The sequence below is a fragment of the Saimiri boliviensis genome, chromosome 7 (genome assembly GCF_048565385.1).
Source record: "Saimiri boliviensis isolate mSaiBol1 chromosome 7, mSaiBol1.pri, whole genome shotgun sequence".
Classification (NCBI taxonomy): domain Eukaryota; kingdom Metazoa; phylum Chordata; class Mammalia; order Primates; family Cebidae; genus Saimiri; species Saimiri boliviensis.
In genome coordinates, this window is record NC_133455.1 from 69,653,982 (window position 1) to 69,669,756 (window position 15,775).

Sequence of the window (15,775 nt, forward strand, 5' to 3'; positions counted from 1 at the left end):
CAACTTCGTAGATGCTGGAGGAACTACTCACATTTCAGGGGGGAAAAGACCAGAATGCAGCCAGTCCCCTGCCTCTAGGCATAGCAGCCTTTTCCCTGATTCTGAGGGAACCCGCTCCATGCTGATGGCTCTGTGTCCTCCTCCTCATCTACAGATTTGTGAGGCTTCACCGTGATCCTTTCTGTAGTCACAGCTTAGAGCTCTGAGGCAGGGGCTCACCCCAGGCCAAAGGGAGGATGGAGGCGCAGGTACCCAGCCCTATCTCTACACTGGGAAGCTAAAGTGAGAGGGAGAGTGCGTGTCCCCCCTTTTCCCTTCCAGATCTTAGTCTACCAAACAGCTGGAGCAACAAAAATGACAAGAACCACTCCCAGGCCAGGCACAGTGGCTCACACCTGTAATCTCAGCATTTTGGGAGGTCGAGGCAGGTGGATCGATCATGAGGTCAAGAGACCGAGACCATTCTGGCCAATGTGATGAAACCCTGTCTTTACTAAAAATACAAAAGTTAGCCAGGTGTGGTGGTACACGCCTGTCATTCCAGCTATTCAGGAGGCTGAGGGAGGAGAATCGCTTGAACCCAGGAGGCGGAGGTTGCAACGGGCTGAGATTGCACCATTGCACTCCAGCCTGGGTGACAGAGTGAGACCATGTCTAAAACAAAACAAAACAAAAAACAAAACAACACAACAAAACAAAAAAAGAAAGAAAACAAAACCACTCTCTCCACCCCTTCCCAAGAGGTCACAAAGTTTTTCATGTGTGAAGGCCCAGCCAGCACCTGGCAGCTGGGTAGGGGAGACAGAGAAAGAGGTTTTGAGAATGGATTTTCTATTTATTTATTTAGAGACATAGTCTCACTCTGTCACCCTGGGCTGGAGGGCAGTGGTGCAATCATACCTCACTGCAGCATTGAATTCCTGGGCTCAAGCGACCCTTTTATGTCAGCCTCCCAAGTAACTGGGACTACATGTGTGCACCACCACACCGAGCAAACTGTATATATATATTTTTTTTAAAAAAATAGATGTGGGGGTCTTACTGTGTTGCTCAGGCTACTCTCAAACTCCTGGCCTCAAGTGTTCCTGCCATTTTGGGTCCTAAAGTGTTGGGATTGTAGATGAGAGCCATCATGCCGGGCTGGGAAATGAATTTTCTTTCAGAATGGAGATGCCTAGACAAATGAACATACCTATGTGCCTTTTGAATGAGACTCTTGGCCAAGGATGAGAAGAATAAAACATTGGGAAGGGAGGAATTTTGGACTTTCCTTTTCTTGCATTGAAAGAGAGTATTTCAATTTTGTTCTTTGTTCCTTTTGAAATGAGGATCGCTTGAGCCCATGAAGCAGAGGTTGCAGTGAGCTGAGGCTGTGCCAATGCATTTCGGCCTGGGTGACAGAATGAGACCCTGCCAAAAAGAAAAAAAAAAAAAATAGAAGAGGGTTTATGTTCAAACTTAGGACTTTTTTTTTTTTTTCTAATGTTGAATTATTTGATCTTTTGTGCTGCTATATCATACTTATTTTGTAACCCTCAAGTGAGCTGTACTAAGCAACATGACTGAGCAGACTGGAGAGAGGAAATAAGAGTTTAGGGAACAGTACAGTCTTGGAGTTAGTTTGTGTCCTATTTGAACTCAATTCAGAGGCTTGGATATCAACAGTAAACTTGCCACCCCACCAATTTCAGGAGGAAAGAACTGTGATGAGAAGCTGTACTTGTTTTTTTTTTTTCATCTGAAAATGGAGATAACAAACTTTTTAAGTATTATTCAAGGGCTAAATGGGTAAATATGTATAAAGCATTTGGCACTAGGGCTTGCCATATAGTGGGAGTTACTGTATATTAAATCAGTGGGCATATGGTAAGGCTACTTTATTTTTTATTTATTTATTTTTTTGAGACAGAGTCTGCACTCCAGGCTGGAATACAGTGGCAGGATCTCGGCTCACTGCAACCTCCGCCTCCTGGGTTCAAGGAATTCTCTGCCTCAGCCTCCCAAGTAGCTGGGATTACAGGCACCCGCCACCACACCTGGCTAATTTTTGCATTTTTAGTAGAGACGGGGTTACACCATGTTGGCCAGGCTGGTCTTGAACTCCTGACTTCATGATCCACCTGCCTTGGCCTCCCAAAGTGCTGGGATTACAGGCGTGATCGGCCACCATGCCCGATTTGTAAGGCCGCTTCTTAAGGCACAAATGGCCAAATATCTGCCGGGTGGAAGACCACTCTGATGTGCTGCTGGTCTTCTCTCCCTCACCCCTCAAATCACAGCTCTGGCTGGTCACAGATCTCAGGCTCGCTTGTTAAGCCCAAAGCCTTCAGAAGAGAGAAAGCCACTCTGTGGTGGGGGCATTTCTTTCTATCCCCTGTCAACAAGAAGAACAGGTTGGAGGGAATACTTCCCAGCCTACCTGTCCATTCCTTCCTTCCTCCTCCTTGGGGGAAGAGTACAGACCTTATGGATGGGAGCCTGATAGTGGCTTCTCCAGCCCTGGGCATCTTGCTGTTGCTCAGGCTAGTCTCAAACTCCTGGCCTCAAGTGTTCTGTTCATTAGTGAGTCAGTTGGGGTTGGGAATGTGGGCAGAGGCTCTTTAGCCTGAGGTCTCCTATCCAGTTTTCACAGAGAGCCCTGCACTGTGGCACAGCTGTCCAGCCATTAGTAGGATGGATGCTCGATCCCCACTAGGTAACAACTCTCATGTCCTTTTCTGTATTAGCCTGAACTGGAGGATCAGAAGGATGAATCTGCAGCTATTTTTTTTTTTTTTTTTGAGACAGAGTCTCGCTCTGTCACCCAGGCTGGAGCGCAGTGGCATGATCTTGGCTCAGTGCAACCTCTGCCTGCTGGGTTCAAGTGATTTTCCTGCCTTAGCTTCCTGAGTAGCTGGCATTACAGGCACATGCCACCACACTCTGCGAATTTTCTTTCTTTTTTGGGGGGGGGGTATTTTTACTAGAGACAGGGTTTCACCATGTTGGTTAGGCTGGTCTTGAACTACTGACCTTATGATCCACCCGCCTCAGCCTCCCAAAGTGGTGGGATTACAGGAGTGAACCACCGCTCTGGACCAAATCTGGGGCTTCTTAATCTGCACACTTCCACGTTTCTAATATCATCCACTCAGGAAACTCCCCTCCAATTTTTTCCTGAACTCCACAGGCTCCTATCTTCCCTCCTCTGTCATTTCAAAAAGAATTTTTGCCTTATCTTAAGCTATATCTTGAGAAAGACCATAATAGAACTTTCAATCTAGCTTGAGAAATGATTTTGCTGGAGTTGTATGTTCTTCTAGGTGGGGGGGAAGGTAGCTAAACTAGGGAAAGTGGGCATGTGACAACTTTCTATATGAGGAGAAAGTAAAGGGAGGAAATAGATTATTTTATCTGTCTCCAGGTCTGAACATATTTCCAGATTTTCCTGGGCCAGGACAGACCAGCTCTGCACTGCAGCAGGTCGGCTGCTCTGCTGATCTTCTGAGCACATCTTTTTATATGTCTTTGAGGTAGGACACCAGAGATCAGAGATGTTTCCCTTCCTGCCATCCTACCTGCCCTTGAGTGACAGCTTCCCTTCATTTGTAAGACAGAAACTTTCATTTTCCCATGCTCTTCTTTACCCATTGAATCTAAGGTGCTGTCACAGTGGGAACTGGCCAGGGGTGGGAGGAGATTGTCACATATCAGGTAGATGGGCCTGGCACATAGTAAGCACGTGGGGAGTGTTTGTCGAGTGGGTGAATGGGAGTCATCCACTCTGCGGCGAAGCACGAGTCTTGGCAGATGAGGGTGTAGAGGAAGAGGGTGGAGAGAAGACAAGAGGGTACAGGATGAGATGCTGGGAGCACAGGGTGCAGTCCAAAAAAATGTGCTGAGGAAGGAACAGGGAGCTCGGAGAACTAGGAGAGGGAAGTGTCCTGGAAAGTTAGCAAGGAGAAGTTTCTAGAAGGGGTACTTGGGTCCAGTTCTACAGAAGCAGTCACAGGATTTGCTGATGTTTGTGACTCTTTGGAGAGCAGTTGTGGAGGATGGGTGGGTGCAGCTGGTAGATTGTAGGGGCACGAGGCGGGCACGGGAGCTGAGGGGTATCGAGCAGTGCATTGGTGAGGTGGGGGCAGCATAAGGAGGGTCATGACTTTGTAGGAGATGTTTTGGGATGTGGAGACATGAGCAGGTTTGTAAGCTGAGGAGGATGAGAAGTTTAAACTCGAAGGGATAGGGTAGCTTAGAAAGAAGCTCAGTAGAGTTGGGGGCATCCTGCCTCTCTTCCTGAGCCCAGCAAAGCCACCACAGAGCCAGGCTTGGGACATAATGCTTTAATGCACGCATTTGAGGAGCTGAAAGATGACGCTGGGATGCGGCCCCTCCCAAAACCCAGGCTGAGATTCAGGCACCTCATCATTAGGGTCTCATGACATCATTGGCGCTAGGGATTAGGTTTTTCAGATAGTTCATGATTCCTTTTGTTGCTTTGTCCAGATTCTTCCCAATTTTATGGCCCAGTTTGGTGAGTTTTCTCTCTGAGGTGGTTGCTGAGGAGTATTGGGAGGGAAATGTCGAGTTAAGGCTGGTTCCCTTCCACCCTCTCCCCTCCACCCCGCAATAGCCTTTCGCAGTGCTAGTGATCAATGCTTCATTCGACTCTCACTTACATTTAGTTCTTGTTCCTTCGCAGCTTCCTTTCTCTTTCTAACCCCACCTATTTCCACCCAAGTAGCTCCCAGCCCCTTACTTTTCCTTTCAATACTTTCCCAGCGGCTTCCCCCTTCCCTGGCTCTTACCAGCCCTGGGAGTCACTTCTGCAGTCTCTTCTAATTGGAGCTGAACATTTTCGAAATTGTCCTCCTGGGGTATGGGCTTTTGACTCTTTGCTCTTTTGACAGCTTTCTCTTTGGAAACCAGGTCTTCTTTGGAGATGACAGCCTCCTTAGAGAGGTCCTCATTGGAAACGTGGTCCTTCTTGGGGTGGCTGGGAGTGACCTGGGCAGCTGGAACCAGGAAGAGATAAAGGGATTGGGGAGTGGAGTGAGAGCATGTGGCGAGCAGCAGCTAGTTATCCTGTGTCATGTCCCTTGACATGCAGAGGCTCTCAGTTTTGAGTCATTGTCTAATTAACATACAAGTAGGACTGAGGTCTTGTGCCAGAATCTAAATCTATGAGCAACTGAAAGGCACATCCCTGATTTTGAATGCCATTAATTAGGAATTCCACTTTTGCCAGCAAATTTACCTTCCCAGTGAAAACAGATCAACCTCACAAACACAGGTCCCATTGGCTGGTGCATTGGAGGCGTTCAGTAAACATTGGTTCTTTTCATCTGAATTCTGGATATTGCTTGAATCTGCCTTCTCTGGCTTCTCTCAGGTAAATTGGGGGAAGCTAGCCTGATATTAAACCATGTCTACGGATAATACACAAAGCAGAATCCTGCTATGTTCATGCTTTTTGGGCTGTGGCAGTGGGGAGCCTGGAACTGAGGAGCCACTACAATATCCTCACCTCCATGAGCCAAAACCCTTTGCCTGCCAGCACTCGGGTGTGAGGTACAGTCCCCACTCCCATCTCCAATGGCTAGCCAGCAGAAAGTGCTGTTCAAACGGTTCCTGGCCCTCACATCTTGGCCAATTAGTGCAGCAGGAAGGATTAAGTTTCAATACTAGGAGGGCTTATCTTTGCTCCACTGCTTTCCCAGATGGAGAATTCATCATTTACTGGACAATCTTTTACCACCACGGACTTACTCTAAAGGATGCCAGCATGAGACTTACAGGCATCTGCAGGCTGAGTTTCTGAGTGAATTTCGTCTTCTGGCTTTGAAAAAGAAGAGGTTAAAATACCCAGAGACCTCAAGACAGTTAACAGATGAGTTTTCCTGTGTACCCCTCCTGCCCCAGCATGCTCAGTCTTCCTTACCCTGCTCTACGTTCGCCTTAGCATTTCAAATACACTTTGTAATTTATTTAATATGTTCCTTGCTTGTTACCTTCTCTTAGAATGTAATTTCAATGATGACTGAGCGTCTATTAGTGTATCCAAGTGCCTAGAACTATGTGTCTGGCACAGAGTTAGTGCTCAGTAAGTAGCTATGGAATGAATGTGTATGTCCCTATTGTACAGAGGGAGGCATGGAAGTCCAGAGAAAGGCAGTGACTCTGCCTGGATTATCCAGCATCACCAGCGGCTGGAATCTAATCGGAATCTCCATTGACCCATAGGGCATCCTGATTTGGGTCTGTTTTGGCCCCTCTGGCTCCAGCCCTGGGCTTTCTAGGTTGCAGAATTCCCGGAGTCGTATGCCCTGATCCCTTACCTCCATATCTAGGTCATTCCAGGTGTGAACTTTTGGTTCTGCAGCTTTCTACCTCTTCACACAGCTCATTACAAGGGTTAAGGAAGCCCCTTCTAATTGCTGAGGTCTCTGTAGCTGACAGCTCAATAACCTGAGGGGTGTGGAAGGAGGCCAGACTCACCACCAAGGACGGCAAGAGAGGTGGAAGCTAGGCTGGCCAGCAGCAGGACCGTGAAGAACTTCATGTTGGAGCTGTAGCTGGATCAGTTTTTTCCTGGGGGAGGCTGCTTAGAGTTGCTGAAGAGGCAGCCTGGCCGGGGCTTTATTTATTTTGGGATAAGGATGGACTCTGGAGAAACTGGTTCAGGACTGGACCTGGGAACATACTAGGTTTCCTCTCCTGAGTTTCCTGTTCTCAATACGTTTGTTTTTGGAAACTGGAGTTTTTGGAAAACGAGTTAACTGGAAAGCGAGGCCCCCAGCCTTCCCCCTCACTTGGACCATGCTGAGCGTGTGTCGGCTCCAGGTTTTGTCCCCAGAAGTCTCTGGAGTAAGAACCTGGGTGTGAGTTTCCCTCTTCCATGGTGCTCATTACCGTGTAATTTTACTTTCATTTGTATGATCTTTTTTTTTTTTTTTTTTGAGATAGAGTTTCACTATTGTTGCCCAGGCTGGAATGCAATGGCATGATCTCAGCTTACCTCAACCTCCGCTTCCTGGGTTCAAGCGATTCTCCTGCCCTAGCCTCCCGAGTAGATAGGATTACAGGCATATGCCACCAAGCCCAGCTAATTTTGTATTTTTAGTAGAGACGGGGTTTCTCCATGTTGGCCAGGCTGGTCTCAAACTCTCAACTTCAGGTGGTCTCAAACTCCCAACCTCAGGTGGTCCACCCGCCTCAGCCTCCCAAAGTGCTGAGATTGCAGGCGTGAGCCACTGTGCCCGTCCATTTGATCATTTAATTAATATCTAGCTCCTCCAGAAGAATGAAACTTCCAGGATGGCTGGGATCATATGTTTCGCTTGCCATTGTTTTCCCAGCACCTAGCAGGTGTGTGGCACATAGCAGAGTCCAAGGAAATATTAGTGGAGTGACTGAATCAAGGAAGGGCCAGGCTGTCCTCTAGGGCAGTGGTTCCCAACCTTTTTCGCACAAGGGTCCAGTTTCATGGAAGACAGTTTTTCCACGGCCAGGGGGAGGATGGGGATAGTTTCAGGATGAAACTATTCCACCTCGAATCATCAGGCACTAGTTAGATTAGCGTGCAACCTAGATCCCTTGCCTGTGCAGTTCACAATAGGGCTTGCGTATCTCTGAGAATCTGCTGCTGCTGCTGATCTGACAAGGGGCAGATCAAGGTGGTAATGCCCACTTGGCTGCTGCTCACCTCCTGCTGCGTGGCCCGGCTCCTAAAAGGCCACAGACCAGTGCCAGTCTGTGACCTGGGGGTTGGGAACACCTGCTCTGGGGTGCAGATAAAATTCCCCATCAGTTCAGGAATGAAGGAGTGAGGCAGTTGTAGAAATTCCGACTATATTCCAGGTAGTATCCTGAGTTTGTTCCCATGGGATATCTCACTTAATTCATGATGGTTTGGGAGGTGTGTGTTATTTATCAAGGAAAAAAAAAAAAACTGATGTTCATAGAGGTGAGGTTACTTGCACAAGACCACATATATGGGTGGGTTTGAACCCAGGTCAGTCTAACTCCACATCTGGGGTCTAGCAGCTCTAAAAGTGGACAAGATGGAGTAGTGGGATGCCCACAAAGGCATCTGGAGAGCAGATGAGGGTTGTGAGTAGGGTCTGGGTGTTGGTCATGGGCTGGGAACCGATCTAGCTGACCGTGTGCCCTTCTCCAGCTGGAAGTTTGATGTTCTCTGTGAAACCTCTCCAGGAAGGAGAAGGCTGCTGTACCCTGACACCGAGTCTCTTACTCTCAGCAGAGAGCATGGCTTGCTGGGCACGTGGATAGGTAAGGTAATGCCTGGAGACCACAGTTGGCTGTGCCAGCCAGTGTGAGGCCTTGGCCAGGGAGAGCCCCAAGGGGCTGGCAGTTGTCCTCCAATTGTTCCAGTACAGCTCTCTCCTTGGGCAAGGTGGTGCAGTGAAGGAAGTTTGTCCACGCTGCCTCCCACCACCTCTTCCTCCCTGACTTCCCCTCTCACCAGCAACCTCTCCTCCCATAGCCCAGGGCATTTGGGAACGGGATGGGGCAGAGGAGGGCATTCACAGTAAGTCTATGAGGGTGGGGTTTCAGCTCCGCAAGCTTCTTTTCTCATACCCATAATTCACATGTTGAGGCTCTCATCATCTCCAGACTAGGCTCTGTTAGTTTTCACTGCTCCTCTGGCCTCCAGACTATCTCCATTACAGCCCATGCTTCATGCGAATGCTGGAGGGATCTCACAAAGTTCATGCCACTTCTGTACTCAAAAGTCTTTAATGACTATCCATCAACCCAGGGTACAAAGTCCCCTCCTTGGTCCTCCACCTTCGCAACCTCATTTTCTATCTCTATTCCCTACTCACCGGAGTGTTAAACTTGGGTTCATGTCGTTCCTCTGTCAGGAAGCTTTTTCCTCTCCATCTGCCCGTTAGGTTCCCACAGTGTGATCCAGATCAGATGTCATCTCCTCCCTGGAGTGAACACAACCTTCTCACCATTCCTCCTCCCCTGGCTGGTCATTTACCTCTGTAGTTCCACGATGCATTGTTCCTAACTTTATCTTTTCATTAGTACATTTACATTCTACTACTGTTTATTAAGTGCCTACCACGCAGGAAGATTTGGAGATAAAATGACGAACAAAATCACTTGGACCCTGGCCTTAAGCCTTTATTGTCTAGCATTTATCACACTCTACTGTAATGACCCGTTTTGAAATCTATTGTTCTTACTGGTCAGTTACCATTTTGAGGACAGGAGGCATAGCTTACTTATCTCTGAATCCCAAATTATTTAGTGCACATCTTAACTCTTGCTAAGTTTCCAGTCTGGTTTTGTCAAATGAGTCAATGTGCCTTTGCAAAGCTGGCCCCTGGGGGATATGTTTGTTCGACAAAATATCTCTTTAGTGTGTGTGGCAGGAGACCTCTGAGGGGCCTTCTCCCATAGATAGTTCAATGAGAATGTCTGCCACACACCAGGCATGGTGTGGGTGCTTAAGCTCTAATACTGAGCAAAACAGACCAGGTCCCTGCTCTCCCAGGTAAGGGTGCCAGATAAAATGTAAGTCACCCATTTAAATGTGACTTTTACAGAAGCAATGAAAAATTTTGTCAATATGCCTCAAATATTCCACAGTACCTAAGTATGTCTCAAATATATCTGAAATTGCATTTAACTGGGTGTTCTGTGTTTATTTGCTAAATTTGGCTCCTAAGGTTCCAGACCAGCCTCAGACTGGAATTAGAAGCAGGCGACGCGTTCTACATCCATCCTCCCTGATCTGTCCCTCCCAGAGCGCAGTCTCATCTTGGTTACTCAGTTATGGGAACCATGTCCTGGAAAGGTGACCACTTGTCTGCCACACCTGTAACTCCCTTCTGAGAAATGAGGTCACAGTGGTTCTTTGGATACAAGATTCCAGACTTTGGGTCAGGTGTCTTTGTTACCCTAACCACTCCTCTTCGTGAGGAAGTCTGGGATTTATTCAGAGGTAACGATCGGCAGGCTGGACACAAGGGAGACCATGGCCTCTCAGGAGGCCTGGGCGAGAGACCTGCCCAGAGAGATCTGGGGCTTTCTACTGGATGGTTCCTAACCAAGCTGATGAGGGGCTTCTCAAGTGAAGTTTGAGCCAGAGAGACAGAAAGAAAACTCAGAGATATAAAAACAGTAACAGAAGAGAGAGGCCAGGATAGAGGCAGGGAGAGATGAAGACTCCTGTCTAGGGGAGCCCATGGACCTGAAGCTATGACAAAGTGACTGTCCTCAGAGCGGCTGAAGGGGTTCACAGCCCAGCTGGTCTCTGCTTGGTACTCCATGAGGCCTGCTGAGATGGCTTCCTGATCTTCCTTCCTTCCTTCTGTCACTTAATGGAACCTGAGTGAGTCTTGTAAACTTCAAAAAGCCTATTTTAAGCTCCACCCACCCTACCTCAAGCATCATTAGCATTTAGTCAGGACACCTGGGTCCAAGATTCAGCTCTGCCAGGGACTCACTCTGTGGTCTTCAATTAGCAACCGCTGCCCCTCCCCTTCCTGGCCACCTCTCTGGGCCTCATCCTATTTCTCAGCCAGGAGAGGGAGAGTCCAGATGGATCTCCAAGGATCTTTAGAACTCCTGTTCCAGGAGCTGACACCCTCTTGGAACAGAGTTGGAAAACTTCTTGGGAGATTTTTATTTCAAGAAGAACAGCATCAGCCTGCTTGTTCTCAAACTTCACAACCAGCTGGGGAGTGCATTTGAATCCCCTTTCCTCTCCATTTAGTAGGCCTGGGATGCAGCCCAGGAACCCACATTTAAAACCAGCATCCAGGGCAGTTCCAGTGCAGAGGTGCTGAGAACAGGACTATCCTAGGCAGACAGAATGGCTTCTACACAAAAGCTCCAACTTCTTTGCTGGTAAGGATTTTGGGAGGTAGAGAGTCTACTGTTTTGGTTGTGTGAGTATGTGAGTGTGAGAGTGTATGTGTGTATGTGTGAGTGTGTCTGTGAGTGTGTGTGAGAGTGAGAGTGTGAGACAGAGTGAGAGAGAGAGAGATGGGGGGGGGGTGGACATCACCATGGAGGCTGCTGCCCTAGGGCAGTGGGGCTGGAGAAGAGAAGGGGAAAAAGGAGACCAACGTCCTGTGAGGTCTGACTTTGAGCCAGGTGCCAGATTATTTAATTCTCATAATAATCTACAGGGTAGTATTGATAGTCTCTGACAGATTGGGAAAACTGAGGCTCAGAGAGGTTAAGTAAATTTACCAAAGTGACCTAATGGCCACTGGCATGGCTGGGATTTGAACCTGGAACTGCTTGGCTTTGATTCCCATGTTCTTCCCATAATGTCCCACCCACACCAAGCATCACTAGAGTCAACATCACAGTACAGCAGCCATAAAATCCTTGGCGTCCCGGTGGAACTCCATTTCACACATTCTGTGCAGTTTCCCTCATAGCCATTGACTATTCTAGGAAATCAATGTTTCTGCTTCCAACCACTTCCCAAACTTCATTTCATCCCGTTATTAGAATAGGGAGGAAAAAAAAGCCGTGGACAGGGGAGCTCAGTAGGTAACACAGCCCGAGGGAGCAGGTCCACATTAGACACGGGAGAGTCATTAGAGAAGGGGGTCAGGAGAGAGCCAGCAGAGGGGAGATAAGTGCAGAGAGGTTCCACGGCCGTGGGACCCTGGTGCAGGTGGGGAGGGCGAGCAGCTTCTGTCTTGTTCGCAGTCCGGATCTAGTAGTTCTCAGTGAGTCTCTAGTCCCTTCTTCAGGGTCCGTTGCTGTCATGTCCGTTCCAGCTATATTCAGTTTCTCTGCAGGAAGCTCTGAGCCAGACTTGGCTCAGCCTGGATAGTCTGTGGAAACACTCTCTCCATCTGGAAGATGGGGCCTTGGGAGTGTTACCCACGTGGGCCGGCTGCTCAGTGTCCCACATACAGCCCCGTCAGCTGGTCGGAAGTGGGTGAGTGGCCGTGGGTATGGAGCTGGATGGGCTGCAGTTCCTGGCACTCCTCATGATCACTCACCCATCCATGGGTAGGCTTTTTCCTTTCCTCTTAAAGCCCTTTGGAGCCACCCATCAAATTACATAAGCAATTCTCAAATTGAATGCTTTGTGTCGAGAGCTAGCTCTGGTCTGCGGGGTTATATTCCAGTGTGAGGACTGCAAGCTGTGAGAAGGGGCCACAGAGAATCAGGATGGTTGGAGGGTAGACCTCCTGAAGGTCAAGGTGCCGTCCTTCCCGCTTGCACATCAGGAGATGAAATGCAAACGGCAGACACACAGTCAGAGGATGGAGGCTGTTCTTGGGGAAGATTGGAGATCAAAACATTTTGGAATTCTGAATCTGGAAGGAATTGTGTGGCTTGCGAATCCACAGAGAGGACTCTAAGTAAGGGAAAACCATTACACGTTGTGGTTGTGAGCCATCATGGTCACATCTATGTGTCAGGGAGACTTGTATTCCCACGAATTCCCTCCTGGTGGTGGGGAGGAGGGTTTAACACTGGGGGCTCTTGTTTAGGGATGTACAGGCTTCATAACATAGATTTCAAATGCAACCCAGAGCACCCAGTTTCCTACATAGCCTCAGGTAGGATGCTCTTACTTGGGAGTAATGAACCATCCAATTCAGTTGGCTCAAACAATAAAAAAGGCATTATCTCATGATGGAAGAACATTAGAAGTAGGCTTGGTTAATGCAGCAGCTCAATGAATTCCCAAAGGACTTAGATTCTTTCCATTTCTCCATCTTGCTTTTCTCTGTCCAAGAGCCTGGTCTTCTGGCTACCTCTCTTCAGATAGCAAGCTGGCTGCTACCACACCAGGTATCACATCCACACAATCTCCAGAGGCAGAAAAATGACCCTTCTCCTCCCGTATGCGTTACATTTTAAGATCAAGGGAGTCCTTTCTTGGGAGTCTTGATAGTATACTCTCTCTCATGTCTCGTTAGCCAGAATGGCATCAAGTGTCTTTGGGTGACATGTCAACTAGGCTTTGGCAAAGGCAGTGGGACCACTTTGAGTGGCTCTGGCTGATTGTGATTCATCTCCTGATGGGTCCTCCCTGCCCAGAAACACATGGCCATGAGAGAGGGACATAGTGAATAAAATCAATCTGTCCACAAGGAGGAGTTGTTAAAAAGGCCAACCAACAGCACTTAATGGGCATATTCAACAATCTGAACCCTGGGTTCAAATATGTAGTGGTTTTATTTTCCTTTAATTTCTGCCTTAAAAATGCTCCAAGGAAGCTCCCTTTCTAATCCTTTGATAATATCTCAGGTATATTCTATGGGTAAGTCCAATTTAACATTTCAATTTCACATCCAGTTCAACACTCACTTTCTCCACCTCCTTTTTCTTCCTTCTGGTCCATTCTCTGCTCCTCTCAGCAGGTTTAAGTAAGGAGAGACAATCGATGAAAAGAAATAAACATCCTTATCTGATTGCTCTCAGACTCCTCTCGGCTTGCTTCTTGGGCCAGGACTGCCTGATCACGTCCTCTGTGTGGCAAAAGGCCAAATGATGGCCATCTCAAGGAAAGCGTGCATATGTGAGTTTTTGGGGCACCTGCGTTACCTCCCTACTGTATAGTTTTCTCTTTCAACCACCCTAAGAAGCCATTTGGCAGTCCACCCTATATCTTCTCGAATCGGGGGTCCACTTGCCAAGCGACTGCCTCTTTCGGGTGGGATGCCGACAAGATTGCTGAAGCCACAAGATCTGTTTAATCTGAGGGAAGCTCTTACCTGCTTTCCATACCAACCAGTATGAAAGGCTGCTCATCACGCTCCCTGCCCCCCTCTAGTTCTCTATGTTTTTGCTCTGTTCGAGCAGGCACAGAGGGCAGATCAGCAAGTGTGCTGTGCAAGCAGGTGTTGAATTTGGAATGAGATTTCATTCTTCCTTTTGGCAGGCACCGAGCCCTTGCTGCTTGGCTTGAGGGTGGAGGGAAGGCATGACAACTCATGACCCTGATAAATCTCCTATGTTTTTGTCCTCACTCCTGTTCTTAAAACATGCTGGGGAGTAGGAGGATGGTGACATGACCAATTCTGTGACTTCTTGGGGGATGCCTCTGGTGTCTCCTTGTTGGCTCTCTGTAGGTTACAGAGCACTCAGCACTTACCGTTTGCAGCTTGTAGCTGTAGTTACAACAGAGATTTTATTCAGCATTTTTTTTTTTTTTTTTTTTTTTTTAAGACGGAGTTTCGCTCTTGTCACCCAGGCTGGAGTGCAATGGCACGATCTCGGCTCACCGCAACCTCCGCCTCCTGGGCTCAGGCAATTCTCCTGCCTCAGCCTCCTGAGTAGCTGGGATTACAGGCACGCGCCACCATGCCCAGCTAATTTTTTGTATTTTTAGTAGAGACGGGGTTTCACCATGTTGACCAGGATGGTCTCGATCTCTCGACCTCGTGATCCACCCGCCTTGGCCTCCCAAAGTGCTGGGATTACAGGCTTGAGCCACCGCGCCCGGCGTGGTTTCACCATGTTGACCAGGATGGTCTCAATCTCTTGACCTCGTGATCCACCCGTCTCGGGCTCCCAAAGTGCTGGGATTACAGGTGTGAGCCACCACGCCTGGCTACTCAGCATATTTTTAAGTCATCCCCCCACCCCAGCCTTTCAAGTAGCTGGGAATAAAGGTGCATACCACCATGCCTGACTAATTAAAAACATGTTTTTTTGTGGTAGCGACAGGTTTCTTTATGTTTCCCAGGCTGGTCTTGAACTCCCAAAAACGCATGGCCACGAGACCTCCAGCTATCCTCTCACCTTGGCCTCCCAAAGCACTGGGATTAGAAGTGTGACGCATATGCCTGGCTTCATTCAGCATCTTATTTTAGGTGTCTGCTGCAGTTCCACTTTTGGCTGTCCATCATTTATAAACACTGTTCATCACATATACATACGTAAAATTTTTTGTGCTAGATGAAACACATTGCCTCCTTCTCTAAAAGAAGATACCCAAAGCTTCTCATCTATTTGCTGTGCCTAATTGCAGATCCAATCTCAAGCCTCGTTCTAATTCCTTGATGTCCTATGACCTGTTTAAAAGATATCGAAACATCCAGTATACAATAGTGGAGAAGGAAGACTGTCACTAAATGAAAAGTTCCACCAAAATCGGAATGGTGGGAAATTTCTCTGGTAGCAGTGATTCAAGTAAATATTCTGCTGGGCAGAAATAGTAAGGATGCTCTGCCTAGCATTGAATTAGTACCCTTCGTTGGCCAATTTGGCAGCCCTCATCTGTTTTCTGGGAGGATCTACTTTGTCTATTGTCCCTGAGGGCCCTTATCTCTAGGGTGGACATTGAACAGAATGCCTTTAAGGAGACTTACTTCGCTTTACAACCAAGCCTATTAAAGGACTGGCTGTATTCGTTTAGACCAATTCCCAGCAAACTCACTCTATCTAAAATCAGGCTTTCACCTAAACCATCCCACGGAAATTGCTCTTATCAAGATAGCCATATTGCTAATTCTACTAGTCAGTTCTTAGACGTCTTTACCTATCAGGAGCATTTGACACAGTTCATCACCTCATCTTCTTGGAAATACATTTTTTTCCTTTGACTTAAAGGACACCACATTTTTTCTGGCTTTCTTCCTACCCCACCGGCTGCTGCTGCTTTGCTGTTTTGTTTTGTTTTTTTTTTTCTTTTTTTCTGATTTTCTCCAACCTCTAGGTGTTGAAGAAAACACTGTTCTCTTTCTATTTATAGTTCTTTGGACATTTCATTCAATTTCATAACTTTAAATCCTATCTATATCTGATCTATGTATTGATTGGTCTTAAATGTGTA

General features: G+C 47.6%; 1 protein-coding gene and 1 long non-coding RNA gene across 2 annotated transcripts in view; one reads left to right on the top strand and one right to left on the bottom strand.

Moving 5' to 3' along the window:
• Positions 1-15,775, top strand: part of LOC141585001 (uncharacterized) — a 180,145-nt gene that overhangs the window by 8,536 nt on the left and 155,834 nt on the right. The window lies entirely within an intron of this gene.
• LOC120364902 (glycosylation-dependent cell adhesion molecule 1-like) lies at positions 4,408-6,541 on the bottom strand. The gene is made up of 5 exons (XM_039471547.1): positions 6,478-6,541; positions 6,370-6,371; positions 5,776-5,818; positions 4,788-4,994; positions 4,408-4,538 (listed from the first exon to the last, which is right to left on the bottom strand). Exons 1-5 carry the CDS (start codon positions 6,539-6,541, stop codon positions 4,408-4,410), a joined length of 447 nt encoding a protein of 148 aa, XP_039327481.1.